Source organism: Dysidea avara, chromosome 6, assembly GCF_963678975.1.
Source record: "Dysidea avara chromosome 6, odDysAvar1.4, whole genome shotgun sequence".
NCBI classification, from domain to species: Eukaryota; Metazoa; Porifera; class Demospongiae; order Dictyoceratida; family Dysideidae; genus Dysidea; species Dysidea avara.
The window spans coordinates 14,008,414-14,025,628 of NC_089277.1; the positions used below are offsets into that span (position 1 = coordinate 14,008,414).

The following is a 17,215-nucleotide window of genomic DNA, read 5'->3' on the forward strand; positions in this document are numbered from 1 at the left end:
TTTCAATTGTATATGTCTCATAGTAACTTAATATAGCTACTTTTAAATCTCTGCAGCAATAGTAGGTACTCTACTTTGGATTGTTTCCTGGGAAGGGCTGATTGTATATGATGTACAAAGTCCAGAGCTAGGGAAAGTCAATTCTATAATCACATTTTCATAATAGCGAATTAAATAATATTTGAGCAATTGCTGCTTAAGGTGATTCAGTATAGCTAGCTCAGAAGTTTTGTAGGTCTGCATAATATTAAAAATTATTAACATGCAGCACCTTATTGTGATAGTAAGCGTAACTTAATTTAATTGAGTGACAGGGGACGACCCGTCATTTAACTTACATTTGCTGTGGAATTACACAATAAGCACTCTGCATCATATTGCAAGGATCGATGTCGAAAACTGACAGCAGTGGTCAAAGTGTGGCAGAGGCAGCTCGTAAGAGAAAATGCTAGTTACACTTCACACTTGTCACTCAGTTTCCAGAAACTGGGGTGGTCAGCAGGGGCGGATCTAGGATTTATAAAAGGGGGGGGCTAAGTCAAGGTAATAATCTCTTGGGTAGAGATGTTTCCCAGCATGCGAAGCATGCTGGAACTAGGGGGGTCTGGGGGCATGCCCCCCAGGAAAATTTTGAAAAATTGATGCTAAAATACTGCAATTTGGAGACATTTCCACATAAAATCCCTAATATTTTCTGCCTGTAGATATTTTATATACTGCCTTTAGATTATAGGTATGGCTCTCTGAAGCATTTTGCTAATGGAAAAGTTTGGGTAGGTACGAACAACCAAGAATAGGTGCATGTTAGAATAATAATGTTGAAAGTAGAAAATTTTGAAATTTGAACAATACAAGATTGAATTTGAGAGCATTTTCAATGGTAATTGTGTACCTGAATTAAGTATTGCCATACATATTAACTACACAAGTAGATGAATGAAGCCCTTTAAACATGCAGACCAATGCACTTCATTGTATGTAGCTATAGGTGCAGGCAGATTTGGAAAAATTCCATAACAGAACCAACTACATGTTTCCAGTGAATGTTCTATTAGAGTAGTTAGCTGACTGCTCTATTAGAGTATCTCGATCTTGTACGACTCCAATGCTGATCCTGGTCCTTGTTGCATAAACTTTAGCATAAATCCACTGATAATACCTTGGAAAGATGTTTATAAGTTGGTTTTATGAGTATTTGTATTATTAGTGATCATATAATTATGCTAAGACAAAATTTCATTATAATACTCAGCATATTGATGAAGTAAAGCCTAAATATGAAGGGGGGGGCTTCAGCCCCCAAGGCCCCCCCCCCCCCCCTCCCCCCCCTGGATCCGCCCCTGGTCAGCTGATTGGTAAGGGCAAAGATAATTATATAGACGGGGGATCGATTATTTCAGCTGAAATATCTGGACCTCCCTTTGAATGTGTGCAAATGTAAATTTTGTAGGGGGGATAAAATATTCCAGAGGGGTCCAAATATTTCAAGAAAAATGGACCGGGGTCCACTTTTTTGGGGGGTCCAAATATATCGCTACAGTTCACAGCAGGTGCACCTCGAGGTACGCGACCGAACGAACCTTGGAACGAACGAACATTAATATATTGCTATAATTGTTAAGCCTCGATCCAGTCTTCACAAATTGTAAACCGTAAGTTAACATTATGAAAGTATGCGGGAATCCTTATTAAATATGTGTAGTATTGTAACTAGGCTATGTATGCTTGGCCGTGCCAGGTGTAGTAAAACTTGACTGACTAAGCGTCCCTACAATGGCACGTACATGTAGTTAGCTACTGAGTAATTTAAATCACAAAAATAGTGTCCGGTAAACCTCTATTTCCGCGGCTTATTTTCTGGAAATACCAATACGGTGCATAACTAAGAGAGCGTGGTCTCTCTTCTAGTATGTGTGTATGTGTGTTGCATGTGATTTAGTGTAGTTTGGTGTATGTATGTGTGCGTATGTGTGTGTGTGTGTGTGTGTGTGTGTGTGTGTGTGTGTGTGTGTGTGTGTGTGTGTGTGTGTGTGTGTGTGTGTGTGTGCATGCGTGTGTGCGTGCGTGCGTGTGTTAGTGTTTTTAACACCATGTCGGTCAGTAGTCTGGTGGTGCCCTCCCCTTTGCATAGAGTAAGGGTCTGGTCACTCTAGCATTCAAAATTTTTAGCGTGTTACCAAAACAGGTAATACTAATCAGATTGCTTTGTTGGTAATTACTAAATATTTGTGACGTTTGTTTTGGAGTTACCATAGTTACATAATGCGTGAAAGAGTTTTGTCACAAAGCTTTGTGAAATGCAATATGATTTGAGGCTGCTTGTAGGATGTTCTTTATAAGAACAGAATACAGAGGTAGTAAAAGAACCTTGTAGTTAGAATTGATGTACTAGTAAAGTAGCCAAATCAATATGGAGAGCAGCCATTCATTAATCTATCTCGTGAACTGCCTACTTTATGTGGCTGTTAGACGTGCCATTCTTGCTGCCATAATTGTGATGTCATTGTTTAATTACATTCCATTGTTATAGCTCTGTAATGCTAGAGTGACCAAACCCTTCTTCTGGGCGGGTGCCGCCAGACTAGTCGGTCAGCACCTCCAAGAGTGACCCATAGGCAATGGCTTTTTTAGCCGGCTAAGCTGACAGCGATCACAAGGTTGGATTACTGTGTGCCAAGCCCAGGATGCTTCCTGATGGCATCATTTGGTAGACACCAACCTGGTTCCCCTGTGGAGGTTTTGCAAGCCTCCCAGGGGATACTGAAGTCTGCACTTAGGAAAGGCACAGCTTGGTGGATATTGTCATAATGCCAGGGCACATGCTGCTGCTGGAGTTCAATGGATCCTCTGGTTTCTGTGTAGTTGTACCATGATCGTTACCAGTAAACCACTGGTGGCGTGACTGTCCACTCTTGCTGCTGTCTGTCCCTTCCAATTAGGAAAGCAGCGTGACCTGTAGGGGGAAGAAGGAAGGTGTGTGTGTGTGTTTGTGTTAATTGTATGTATGTACATGTGTGGGCACACATATGTTCGTTCTGTAAACTGGTATGGTACCAACTGAATAACTACATGGTTGGTACCTGTATTAAGACAATTGTACCACATATCGACATGTATAGTAAATCATGAAAATTTCAACATATAAAAATATCTGTATTATTATTATTATCAATTTTTGTCTATTTTACAAAAAAAAACAAAAAAACTGATACCTTTTGTTAAGAGAGGAAAAGTTATCACAGTGAATTTATGCTGTGGTAGAAGCAAAACGACGTATACTGCAAGGAACTATCATGCCCATATTATTCCATCATGGGTGGATTTTGCCGATACGTTATTAAAATTAATGCATCATTAATTTATCCATGTGGATGTGTGTACAGTTGAGGACATGCCAATGAAAAGGTATTAGTGATGCAGTGTTTCCAAGAAGTTACTGATGGATAAATGGATATTATTCATGGATTTATGTTCAGTCTCAAGAGGCTAGTTTTCAATAGACTACTAAAACTACTATACATACATGTGGTGTGTACTTGTGTAGTGAAGTGTATATGATGAATCATAACTTGTAATAGAGCAATGTTGTCTGTAGCTACCCAAACTTTTCTTCCCCACTTGACAAAAACTTACCTAGCCGTAAAAATTAATATGACCCTGCAGACTATTAATAATTGCACTAAACTTTGATAGTGGAAATACATGTACAGTGTACATTAGTTGTCACATATTTTTTTTATTTTCAAACTTACGTTCTTTTCTCTTTTTATGTTTTGTTATTTTCAAACTGGTTATACTATTCCGCTAACCAATGCTTTTTTTCTGTGTGCCATGTTCTAGCTATGATGTGGGAGTAAGTATTTTTTATAAGGTTTAATTAATTTTACCACTACAACCAGATTTATCCAGTATGATGCTGTAAAAGACTCTCTGAGTACAATTCTAATGCACTACTGCTTTCTATCGCATGTTTCATAGTAGGATGTGTTTACCCTGAAACAGGCATGCCTACAGAGGTCCAGTTTCTAACTAAGTAGTTTAGTGTACAGTGAAGCTTGTAGGAAATTTAGCAGTGAGAGGATTTAATTAATAACTTAATTATCATGTCCTGATATCCATACAAAAGTTCTTGCAGGGTGAAGACCCCCCCAGTCATGGGGAAGGAAATGAACCTATAAAAGGGGATATACCAGCATTTCTAGGTTGCCTTTTAAAAAGTCCCTTACATTGTTATCTTAATTATGATAACCACATAGGCATGTAGGATATAGTAGTTTACCATCACATCATACAGTACGATAGTAACTGTATAGTAGGGACCACAAAGGAGTAGGCGTGGCCCACGAAATAATATCACCAAAAAAACAGCCTCAATTTCCCCCGACGACGATGAGGCAGTATTGGTTAGGTAAAACTAAGCCCAAGCAAGCCTTCAGATCGACCCGAAACGTTTTCAACAAGTTGCTACGGAATTTAAAAAATAATTTATTTAACGGAATTTTCTAGTGACTGACTGACTGACTGACTGACTGAGTAACTGACTGACTGACTGATGCCTTCAGACAAGCGTAACTCGATAATGGCTAAGGATACGTGCTTGATTTTTTCACTGTTCGACGTCGCTTTGGCCCGATAGGTGCCTTTTGGTATAATGCAGTATATACAATGCATTCTGCATGGACTTACCAGTGTCCTCTTTTGTGTCCCATTCATCTTTGCTGACAGCGAAAAGTGTCGATTCGGCGATAGCACGTGATGGCTTCTCTTCATAACGGAAATCGTCCATATTTGTCATAGAGGCTATTTTGATAAATAGCAGAAGTGCTTTTCAAGCAGTTCTTGATTCTTACTGCTGTGTAACGGGTTGAACATAACTGACAATGAAGCGTAATGGATATTTCACTTTTGGTGCGCTGCACCATTTCTTTCGGTATGCGTGGATTGCAGAGGTGCTTTTCGAACAGTTCTTGATTTGAAATGCTGCATAACGGGTTGAACAAAGCTGACAACGAAGCGTAATGGATACTTCACTTTTCAGATGATAATTGGGGTGCACGGTGCCATTTCAGATGCGGTATACGTGGGTTCACCAGTCATAATTATTATTTACAAAAAACGTTAACAAACAAGTACACAGAAAAATTCGGAATTTTCAACTAGAGTAGAGACCATAACACATCGATAAAAAGTACTGAAACAAGTTGGAGTAGTGCATGATATTAAATCACAGTAAAACAATAAGAAGTGTTATATCTCTACTGTGCATTTCCATTATGGTGTCATGAGCACAGTAGGGATATAACACTTCTTATTGTTTTACTGTGATTTAATATTGTGCACTACTCCAACTTGTTTCAGTACTTTTTATCGATGTGTTATGGTCCCTACTCTAGTTGAAAATTCCAAATTTTTTGTGTACTTGTTACTTTATTACTACTGTTCATCTTTGTATCATTATAACACTGGATATGTAGCTGTACAGTGTATGTAACACTTTGTGGTATGTGGAGGGGGATTCAATGCACACACACACACATGCACACACACACACACACACGCACGCACGCACGCACACACACACACACACAAATAGAATTTAGCATAGAATTATTTCAGAATCCATTTCATTGGTTAACTTTACAGTGATCCCTCATTAATGTGAACACTAACCAAACATATTGCTTCAATAACAATATCAGTTTATTTGATTGTAAAACCCTAGCTAACTGAAATAGCCATGGTCTTATTGAGGCAGCTGTCAAGTGAGGTTTCACCATGACTGACAGATGTGCAATTTTAATGGTGTCTGTGTCAGATTGTACCATATCTCTACGTACATTGTTTCTTTGGTTGGTTTCTTAGAGATTTATTCCAAATCTCATGTCATACATGGGTATACACACATAAGCCACACTTCTGAAAAACAGCCAGCAGTCATCCTTGGCTGTCTTATTGTATCTATAACCAGAGTTGGGGCTAACTAGTTACTTTTGTAACTAAGTTACGTAACTGATTACTTTTAAAGTAACTAGTAATATAACTAGTTACTTGCTTTGTAACAAGTAACTTGTAACTAGGAGTAATTGTCTGAAAAGTAACTAAGTTACAATAGTAACTAGTTACAATATTTACATTGTAGCTATAATTAATTATGCTTTAAAAGCAAGAGCACTTCAATTTTTGTGTCATATATATGCTACAGACACAGTAAGTAGACAGATTCTGTGTACTGTTCTCTATGATTCAGCTTGAGTAACAGACGTAGCAATATTTAGAATTGACCTGAAATAACCACAGAATTATTATTTTAAGTGCACTTATGTAATGCATCCCTAATGATGCATATCTGATGTTACAAAAGCTAAAAACAAGTCATAATTTGTACTACGAAAGTAACTAGTAACTAGAGTACTTAGTTACCTTTGAAAAGTAACTAACTGTAACTAAGTTACATGGGATAACAGTAATGTGTAACTAGTAACTAGTTACTTTTCTGAAGTAACTACCCAAACTCTGTCTATAACAGTCCAGTGGACTTCAAAACATGACTGTATCAACTCAAAGATTCATGAAACTCATCTTTTCTGATAAGAAAAACTTTGTAGTATTATGTAACAAATCCAGAATGGTATACAAACGATCCAGTTATTCCACCTCATTGATAAGGCCACCTTATTACTTTGGTCTCAACCTTATTACTGTATATCTACAGTAATTTTAAATCCATCATGGCAACAGTTACAAATCTTTCCTATAGATGTTGTACTGTGACTGCTTTGGATGACAGCAGAAACTGTCCCATTCTAGAATTATTGTTATAAAAGTTGTTACCAGCTGTATACATAGTTCTGGTGTATGATAATATCAACTAAGATGAATATACTGTGTATAGTTTGGGGAACAACCTATTACACTCTCACTAGTAATGGATGATAACGTATTTCCTGTAGACAGCAGGAAACACAGTAAAGCCTAATAAACATCCTGTTTCCAGTGAAACTGAATTAGGTTAGTACTTCATTAACTACAGTATGTGGTTTGGTATGCCTTATATGGAGTGGTATGAGTGCATCAACATTACATAGAGATGCCATGTATATGAGAGTAAAATATTTTTTAAATTCATTTGCCTTCCTATATACCAGCACGATAGACTCCATACAATGAGAAGATACCATATGCTAGGCCTCACACACTGTAGTTACTGTACTTCTCCATCTTAAATTCATAGGTATTCAAGTCACATGGAACTTTTTACATTTATGCTCACACTGCTAAATATATTTACGTACTAGATTTAATCTGCATAAACACTCATGGTATATTGTCTAGCTGCCCTAGAACACACCACTGTTTTTTGCTTTATCACAAGGCCAAGCATTTCACTCCAGGTACCTGGGTAGACAGGGTTGTTATCTCTTGGTCATCAATTCGCTATGCATAAAACATCAAAGACACTATTGTGACAGTGTTTAATGCATAGACTCTACTTGTGAGTCCCTAGTGATTCCAACAAACAGTAGTGTTTATAAAAAAATAACTTCTCAATCAGGAGTTAGTCAGTGACTGATTAGTATATATGCTGCCAATTGCATATAACTCAGTAGTGTGCCATATAACCTAGTAGAAAAATTGTCGCTGAGTTCACAGTTTATGAGGTTAACAGTGAAAATTTTATCAATGAAATATTTAGCCCTCCGCATAGTCTAATACATTTTGGGAGTGTTTGCAAATCCGCAAATTTTTATTAGGTAACATTGCTCCGCCTTGAAAAATTTGCCCCTTAGGCTACATGGTATTATATACTAATTATAGGGTTTACTCCCATTCTGACCAATCATTGCTTGGGACCAGAGGAGATCAGAAGCACTTTAGGCGCTATACTTTAAAACATTACATTAATTGTTTGGTTTGAAATTTCATGTGAGTCTTAATAGTCACAGTACAAAAACTATAGTAAAGCATAATTGTGCTCATCGGATATTTAGATTGTGGTTATAGAAGCACTAAGATAGTGTAATTTGTTTTGTACAAGTCCTAGATATTGACACAAAAATTATATAACTCTATTGACATATATACATGTATGTATCTTCTCACACTGACTAGTTATGTGTATATTCTTGTGAGTGAAACAATGATGCCACACTTTGTTAAATCCCAGAAATCGGCTTTCTACATAATTAATATTTAATAGCACTTAATCACTTCTGATCTCCTCTGGTTTGGAGATTTCATTTCGTTTACTGAGCTGTTACTTCTCTACATAGCATATGATTTCAGAATAAACCATTTTGACAGTCTCTATACATAAAGGCCTTGTGATCTTCTGCAGTTTATATGTCAATTTTATGGCTCCCTGATGCACAAGTCTTCTTGTGGGTCCCTGTGGGATATACCTTAATTGTTAAAAGTGTATGCTATATTTTGACCATTGTTACTCTGAATTTGTGTGCTTATTTATTCATATCATACCATGCCTTGTCTCATGCAGGAATTTCATCTTGTAAAGCTACTGATGATTACTATTTGTTGTTTTCTGCTACTATCTCTGCTATGTGTTGGTTGTTATGGTGATAGCTCTGAGAATTGTACAGGTATTGAGTTTTGACCAGTTGTGTATAATTAGAGTATTAGTTCAATTGGGGGTCATAGCAATAAAAAGTAGTAAAACAATGGAAATCGCCTAAATTTGCAAATATATCTAATCCCTATTTCAGTCTGTATACCCATGACTGATTAAGGATTAAATGTACCGGTAGGTCCCTTGTTTCACTGCTGTTTATGTCTATGATCCCTAATCGACTTAAAATTCTAAATTTATCCTTGTACTGATAGATTAACTTTTTGTACATAATTATGACTGGTAACCCGTACATACCGCATCAATAGAAAAAAGTGTTTTCATCTGAGTATGCACCCCTACTACCAATTACGTGCCATTACGCTTGATTTTCAGCTATGCTCAGCCTGTTATACTATATTACAAATAAAGAACATTACAAAAGTGTCTACCCCTTACCTTTCAATTGCCTTACAATTAGAAGCTGAAATGTTTTACAAAGCAGGTGGGTGGTGGTATACAACTGACCTGTAAAATGTTTGTAGGTATTTTATAGCTGACTGAAACTTTAGTTTGCATTCTATGTAGGTACACACTGTAGTTTTACATGTACTGTTATAAGTGTTTATCTGTTTATTTCTGTAGCTCTTTTTAAAGAGAACACCTATAGTACTGCTGATCAATGCTACATGCAGTTAGCTGTTTATGGTCATGCAATAGAATTGACTGTGAATGCCACAGGAACTAATTTGACCTACCAATGGTGGAAGGATGGAAATACAACTCATATTCGTAACACTACTGAGTTTACATTAGAAGATAACAATAAGGTAAGTAGTTTGGATGATGTCTTGTGAACTAAAATACTTCATAACAGTGTATGCAAGCCCAAAACTATAAAATTTCCACGACCTGATTCGCAGACCAATATGTCTGATAGTTTGGCTCATTATGAAAACCTATTCCATGGTGATAGTAGAACATCATTCACATGGTTGCTAAGTTTGAGACACTAAACTGCTTGAGTGGCATAAATAGATTGCTCAACTACTCTATTAGAACACTCAACTGCTTTAGTATAGCAACTTACTTTGATATATACTGATGTAAAAATACCTAGAGTATCACTGCATCTGGAGATTGATGTTTACTGAACAAGTACACAAAAAATGTGGAATTTTCAAGTTGGATAGGGACCATATTGAAAATAGTGCATGATATCAATTAAGAGTAAATAATAAAATAATAAATTTTATTATTATTGTACTCTTGATGATAGTAGAACAGTAGGGAGTGTTATATCCCCACTGTGCTCAAGATACCATAATGGAAATGTACAGTAGGGATATAACACTTCTTATTGTTTTACTGTAATTTAAAATTGTGCACTACTCCAGCTTGTTTCTATCAATGTATGGTCCCTATACTCTAGTTGAAAATTCCAGATTTTTAGTGTACTTATTTGTCAACTTTTTTTGTAAAATAACATTATAATGATTGTTGAACCCACACATGCCACATCAAAAGTAATGGTGCCACGCACCCCAGCTATCAATTATCGTCTGAAAAGTAAAATATTCATTACACTTCGTTGTCAGCTACAGGGTGTACTGTATGTTCAACCCATTACACAGCATTACAAATCAAGAAGCACCTCTGCAATTGAAGTAGCCAATTGCAATGTGAAAAATATGGATGATTTCTGTTACGAAGGGAAGCCATCACACGCTATCGCCAAATCAACCCCTTTCGCTGTCAGCAAAGATGAATGGGACATAAAGGAGGACACTAGTACAGTAGGGAACATAAAAAACTTATACATTTTTTTTTTTTACGATCATAAAACAATCATAATCTTATCAGCTTTTTATTTAAAAAAAATAATCACATCATCTTTTTTATTACAAATCATAATTTTGGTAGGATCACTAATCGTTTATTAAAAGTGTTTTTATCATAATATAATCATTTTAAAAAACAATTGTAGTATAAATTATATTGGCACCATTTAAAAAAAACGATTAGTTATGGGTTTTTAAAAAAATGGTTGATTATTTTAACCCTTAAACCCGCATAATCCAGAAAACTTAATAAATATACATGCCTTGCACAAGTAATAGTTATACCATGGCTGAGAGGGATTTTGCTGATATATACACCCAAAGCCCGAGGGCCGCAGGCCCAAGGGCTGCGGGTGTATATGTCAGCAAAATCCCAAGCAGCCATGGTACAAGTGATATATATCACTTGGGGTGCACTCACCTAATAGGTGAAAAAACAAACTACCCATTGGTCCATTTCTTTTATAGAGTAGCCACAACAAATCGATCATGGGTTTACTACGTTATCCAAACGTTATCTCCTTTAGCATGCACAGAACATTTGATTGTGGGTTTGCTCACAGAACATTTGATTGTGGGTTTGTTCAGTATGAGTGATGGCCAACCACATGTTGAAGTTGTCAGCAAGTCTCTTATACGGACGAGTTTGAGGCCAGGAATTACGAAGGAAGGAGCAAAGAAGTTCTGTTTAGGTATTCCTGGGTGGTGTCCTTGTTGTGAGGAGCCAATGGAGAAAGATTCTAAACGGGCACCCAAATCTCTCCAATTGAAACGGCCTCGTCAAACGAAGGTTTCAAATGAGAATTGCAAGAGATCGAAAGAGTCCAATAGCGAGTACAATGAGGAAGAAGTGGAAACATCCGAAGATAGATTTTTGTTTGATGTCACCTGCGAAGAGCTCGATGCATTTAAAGAAGGTGAGTACCCAGCAAATACAATGAAGAATACTGAGTGGGCACTGAAGAATTTTGAAGAATGGAGAGTAGCAAGAAATCGGAGATATTCTTCAGAACAGTACCCTCCTGAAGTGTTGGCTTCCAAGAATTTTGAAGAAATATGCGAGTGGCTTTGCAAATATGTTGCAGAAACACGTAAGGCTGACGGCAGTCAATACACTCCTAGGAGTTTTAAAATGCTATTATCAGCAATTCAAAGGCATTTAAGGAAAATTAACCCAAAAATACAAATCAATATTTTCCAGGATCCAGTGTTTCGGCCTCTAAAAAATGTATGTGATTCTGTGTTCAGGCGTCTACACAGTAGTGGAATTGGCACTGAGACAAAAACTATCCCTGTGTTGTCTAAAAGTGATGAGGATGTGCTATGGGATAGTGGTGTGATCAATCTTGACAATCCTACTGGTTTATTAAATGCTGTGTTTTTCTACAATGGAAAAAACTTTTGCCTCAGGGGAGGTTTAGAACACAGAAGCTTGAAATTATCTCAAATCAAAAGACAAATGGATAATGTCAATGGTAAGGTGGTTGCGTGCTATGTTTACACTGAACGCGGATCAAAAAACAACCAAGGTGGATTTGCCTCACTTAATCAAACAAATAAAGTGGTTAGGCAATATGAAGTTGATAAAAAAAGATGCCATGTGAAGATACTGGATAGGTATTTACGAGTATTGCCTCATGAGAGCAACGGAAGTGATGTTTTCTATTTGAAACCGTTTGCTGAAGTTCCCTCAGATCCATCTATGCCATGGTTTACAAATGTACCTGTTGGAAAAAACACATTAGGAACAATGATGAAGAAAATGTGTCAAAAGGCAGGGTTAGAAAAATACACAAATCATAGCCTTCGGGCTTATGGAACCTCCACTCTCTTCCAAGCAAGTGTTCCAGAGAAGCTGATACAGCAGCGTACAGGTCACAGGTCACTGGAAGCATTGCGCCAGTATGAACGTACTACCACAGCACAGCTAGTTGATGTCTCTAATATAATGGCGGGTGCTGTAAGCAATCCACCATCCACCAGTATTTGTCAAGTTCCAGCACATCAGCAGGTAGCTGGTAACAGTTCCATGTCTAGTAGTCTATCACCTGCAACAACAGCACCAACGTTTATACTAAATGGTTGTACATTTACAGGATGCTCTGTTGCATTTTCTGGCCAGGCACTGCATCAATCAACCAGTAAGGAAGAGCAACGTATTTGTGATGAAACACTGCAAGGTATTGACTATGATGAAATATTTGATGATTAATCATTATGGACTTTTCCCTTTTTTTTCTCTTATACATATAATTTAGGCGTTTGTTATTTGTAATAGAAATTTTACCTTAGAGATCATACTGCTGTACAGTTTGTATTAAAATTAAATCCCACAATTGCTTCACTGAGACTTTAAAATGTCATTAATACGTTATTGTGCTTCGACACATAGTGTTAAAAAACCTGTGATTGTGGGATGGAGTTTATATTGTTATCATTTTTGTACTAAGTTAAGCCAACTACCTTCGCTATTGGGACAGTAAGTAAGTTATTATATTAAATAAGTACTTAGGACTGTAAGTTAATTACTAACCTATTTCAGCGTAGCAGTAGTAGTTTTGCCATTCTGTGGTCTGTTCAAAGGCTGATACGCGGTGGGTAGAAATACGCATCCACAATCACCCAAACACTTTTTTTGTGTCTTCATTATCCTTTACTAACAACCAACTAATCTATCTTTGAAAATATATTAAGCTTAGCAACCACTATAAAAATGAATCCCACAATACAAAGTTCTATGCCGCTCAATATAATGAGTCAAAACGTATCGTTTCTTTGAACTGGCTGGGCATCAAAGTCATGGGCAAACCACTTTCCCATGATATTGCCTGGGCAATATGCCAGTTAAACACCGAGCGGCGCCTTTGAACGCCCACGCTAAAGTGGTATATAGCACTATAACTTTCAAAGCGTCCATCTTTTGGATACGCAATTATCATTCTACTTGTGATGTAACAAAGATTAAAATGATACCTAGGGTTTTCTAAATGATGAGGCAAAACTAGCCATGAAAATAACTTTTTGGTACAAACCCTTTACATACCTTTATAAAATGATTAATAACTCAACAGCAATTGCTCCTATCACTTTGGAACAACTTCCATTTGATTCACTGTTAAATGTTCTATCAGACTATATATGACTCACATGAGTAAACCCACAATCAAAATTAAACACATGCAAAAATTTTGAAACACGGGAGATGTGACTCATCACTGTTCACTGCTTCATAACAAGTATTCCACTGTAGTTACAGTGTTCATTTACCCTAGCCCAGTGAACAGACGATGTATAATTATAGGCTGTAAGGATTAAGTTACCTATCTAGTGTCACCATGTGTGCCCATATTGTGTAAACATGCATTCCCCAAACATTCTCTGCTGGTTTAGGGTTAAAAAATGATAGTATTTACTATTGTTATTTAGAGTTTTTCACTGTTCAACATCACTTCAGTCAGACACATGCCTTTTGGCTTACCGCAGTATGTACAATGCATTCTTCATGGACATTAGGGGACATACCTGTAAGAAAGTTTACATTTCGTTTTATTTTATGATTAAAAATGATTACGTTAGGATAAAAAAATGAACTGTTTTATTGTCAAGCCTGTAGTTTTAGCTGTTATTGAGTTATGCTTGTTTGAAGGCGTCAGTCAGTCAGTTACTCAGTCAGTCATTAGAAAATTCCATTTAATAATTAAAAAAAAAATCCATAGCAACTTGTTGAAAGTCTTTCAGGTCAATCTGAAAGTTTTTTTGGGCTTAGTTTTGCCTAACCAACACTGCCTCCTCATCATTGTCAGGGAAAATTGAGGCTAGTGTTTGGGTGATTTTTTACATGAGCCATGCCCAAACCTTTGTAGTGTCTACTATACAGCACTATCATACTGTATGATACTCATGCATGTGTGTATGTACAGGAATTAATTATATTATGGGAATGCAAAGCTACATGCCCTCAGGTCTTACACACTGCTTTGCTATGCAACTTTGATTATAAAATGCTATCACATACTGTATTCTAGGAAGTTTACTATTGTTACCTGACTTGTTATATTGTGTGTTTTATGTGCAGACACTAAAGTGGTCAAGTGCTGGTAAAGGAAAGATAATTTTCTTTGTGAATGTCACAAATGAATGTGGCATTACTAAAACAGGATGTTTTCATATACATTCATCTTGTCCACTTTGTAAGTTACATAATATTATGTCTACAATATTCTATGCAGGTAATGCAATGTATGTATAACACAGCAACTGTAATCTTAGCTCATACAAATCTCATTAGTATCAAAGTGGTGAACATGTGGTCTGTTTTTGATGGTTTCGTACTGCAACAACCATCAACATGCTCTGGCCTGCTTCCAATAGTAAATATATAGAATATATTAAATTTTAATGCCACGAAACTGTCATTTGTCAGAGCAATTTTTGATAAACATTTCTAATGTTGAAAGGGCTTTGGAGTTCCGCTAAATGTTTGGTGGCAGGCTCATGGCCTGTGTAATTGAGGAAAAGCGAGGGCTTGGGTAAGTCTACCTACAAATAATTAAAACATTTCGCTGACGTCATTGTGGGTGCATAAAGACAACAAATATATCAATACACACGGTAGTGTGTTGTGCAGTCCAAGAAACTGGCATGCCACACCATGGGTATATTGACAGGAAGAAAGAAAATGCCATTTTCACACATATGTAGCTCATTATCCCTTAATGATTGGAACCAATTTTGCTGTAGAGATATCCATCAGGCAAGAGAGTCTACATACCAAGTTTGAAGGAAATCGCCACAGCAATTTCTGAGATACAAGCAGCCAAAGTTTTTTTTTTTTTTTTTTTTTTAAATCTGCTATTAAACACAAACACGTATATAGTCCAATAAAGCTGAAATTTGGCACACTTAATAGGGTTATTAAAGTGAATCTTAGTACCAATTTTGAATTTTGCTAAAAATCCTACCAAGACTCATGGAGTCATAACCAATTATTTGTGTAAAATAAAATCAAACTTCTATCATGCCTATAGGGTAAACTGCTTTGAAAAATTGGTTTGTAATTAGATTAGCCATTATAGGAGTGCCTTTTGGTGGTTTGAAGGAAATCAAGATTAAGAACACGAAGATACAAGCAAAAACCAACAGTGTGTGTAACAATCACACAATCCCATTTTGTTAATAAAACAAGTACACAGAAAAATTTGGAATTTTCAACTAGAGTAGGGACCATAATACATCGATAAAAAGTACTGAAACAAGCTGGAGTAGTGCACACAGTAAACAGTAAAACAATAAGAAATGTTATATCCCTACTGTGCATTTCCATTATGGTATCTTGAGCACAATAGGGATACAACACTTATTATTGTTTTAATGTGATTTAATATTGTGCACTACTCCAGCTTGTTTCAGTACTTTTTATTGATGTGTTATGGTCCCTATTCTAGTTGAAAATTCCAAATTTTTCTGTGTACTTGTTTGTTAACTTTTTTGTAAATAAATTATTATGACTGGTGAACCCATGCATATCGCATCTGAAATGGCACCATGTGCCCCAATTATTGTCTGAAAAGTGAAGAATCTATTACGCTTCGTTGTCAGCCGTTACACAGCAGTACGAATCAAGAACTGTTTGAAAAGCACCTCTACTATCAAAATAGCCACTATGACAAATATGGATGATTTCTGTTACGAAGGGAAGCCATCACGTGCTATCGCCAAATCGACATTTTTCACTGTTAGCAGAGATGAATGGGACACACAGGAGGACACTGGTAAGTCCATGAAGAATGCATTGTACGTACTGCGGTATGCCAAAAGACACCTGTCGGGCCAAAGCGACGTCAAACAGTTAAAAAAAATCAAGCCCGTAGCCTTATCTGTTATCGAGTTACGCTTGTCTGAAGGCATCAGTCAGTTACTCAGTCAGTCAGTTACTCAGTCAGTCAGTTACTCAGTCAGTCAGTAGAAAATTCCATTAAATAAAGTATTTTTAAAATTCCGTAGCAACTTGTTGAAAGCATTTCGGGTCGATCTGAAAGCTTGTTTGGGCTTAATTTTACCTAACCAATACTGCCTCATCGTCGTCTGGGAAAATTGAGGCTGCTTTTTTGGGTAATGTTATTTTTGTGGGCCACGCCTACTTCTTTGTGGTCCCAACTATACACTACTATCGTAGTGTATGATACATTTAGTTGCCACCCCTAGTAACCAAACTGCTTCAGCAAGTCACCCTGTAGAGAATTAAGCTACAACAAGTCACTCTGTAGAGAGTTCAGCTACTAAAATTCATTGTGCAGAATTCAGCTATGTTACAAGTCACCTTGTAGAGAGATCAGCTACGCTAATACTTGTGGTGGATGGGTGTAAAATACATGAATGCATTAATATAAAACTTAGTGTCCCTAGGGCCACTTATGTCTTGGTTATATAGTCAAACCATGTTATTCTGACGAAACGATGATGAAATTACTGCATGTTCTCCATAAATATGTATACTCTACTGTAAACATGGCGGGATGTCACACCACTGCTATTGTAGCTCCAGATCCAGATTGTAGATCCAGGGAAGGATCTACAGTGGGTATATTAATTCTCTGGAAAATTGTTAAAGATCAAGGTATTCTAATAGAGCAGTCAAGTATACTCTAATAGAGCATTCATGCAGACAAGAAAGTACACTGTATTAACAGAATTGAGGAACTTTATGGAAAAATGCTGGTTTTAATTGAGGAAGGAATGTTTCTACAGCGGATGTTGTAGCATTATATGTGGGTGATGCAAAACTGAGTATGAGCTTCTATTGCTAGCCTGC

At 36.8% G+C, this 17,215-nt stretch overlaps 1 protein-coding gene across 1 annotated transcript in view; it reads left to right on the forward strand.

Annotated features, from left to right (window-relative positions):
• Nucleotides 1-1,529: 1,529 nt before the first annotated feature.
• The window catches only part of LOC136259271 (uncharacterized), a 28,942-nt gene continuing 13,256 nt past the window's right edge, over nucleotides 1,530-17,215 (forward strand). The window contains exons 1-4 of the mRNA XM_066052759.1: nucleotides 1,530-1,652; nucleotides 8,495-8,597; nucleotides 9,209-9,393; nucleotides 14,480-14,594. Of these exons, the coding sequence (XP_065908831.1) occupies nucleotides 8,519-8,597; nucleotides 9,209-9,393; nucleotides 14,480-14,594 (379 nt within the window). The 5' untranslated portion in view covers nucleotides 1,530-1,652; nucleotides 8,495-8,518. The remainder of the gene's footprint in view (nucleotides 1,653-8,494; nucleotides 8,598-9,208; nucleotides 9,394-14,479; nucleotides 14,595-17,215) is intronic.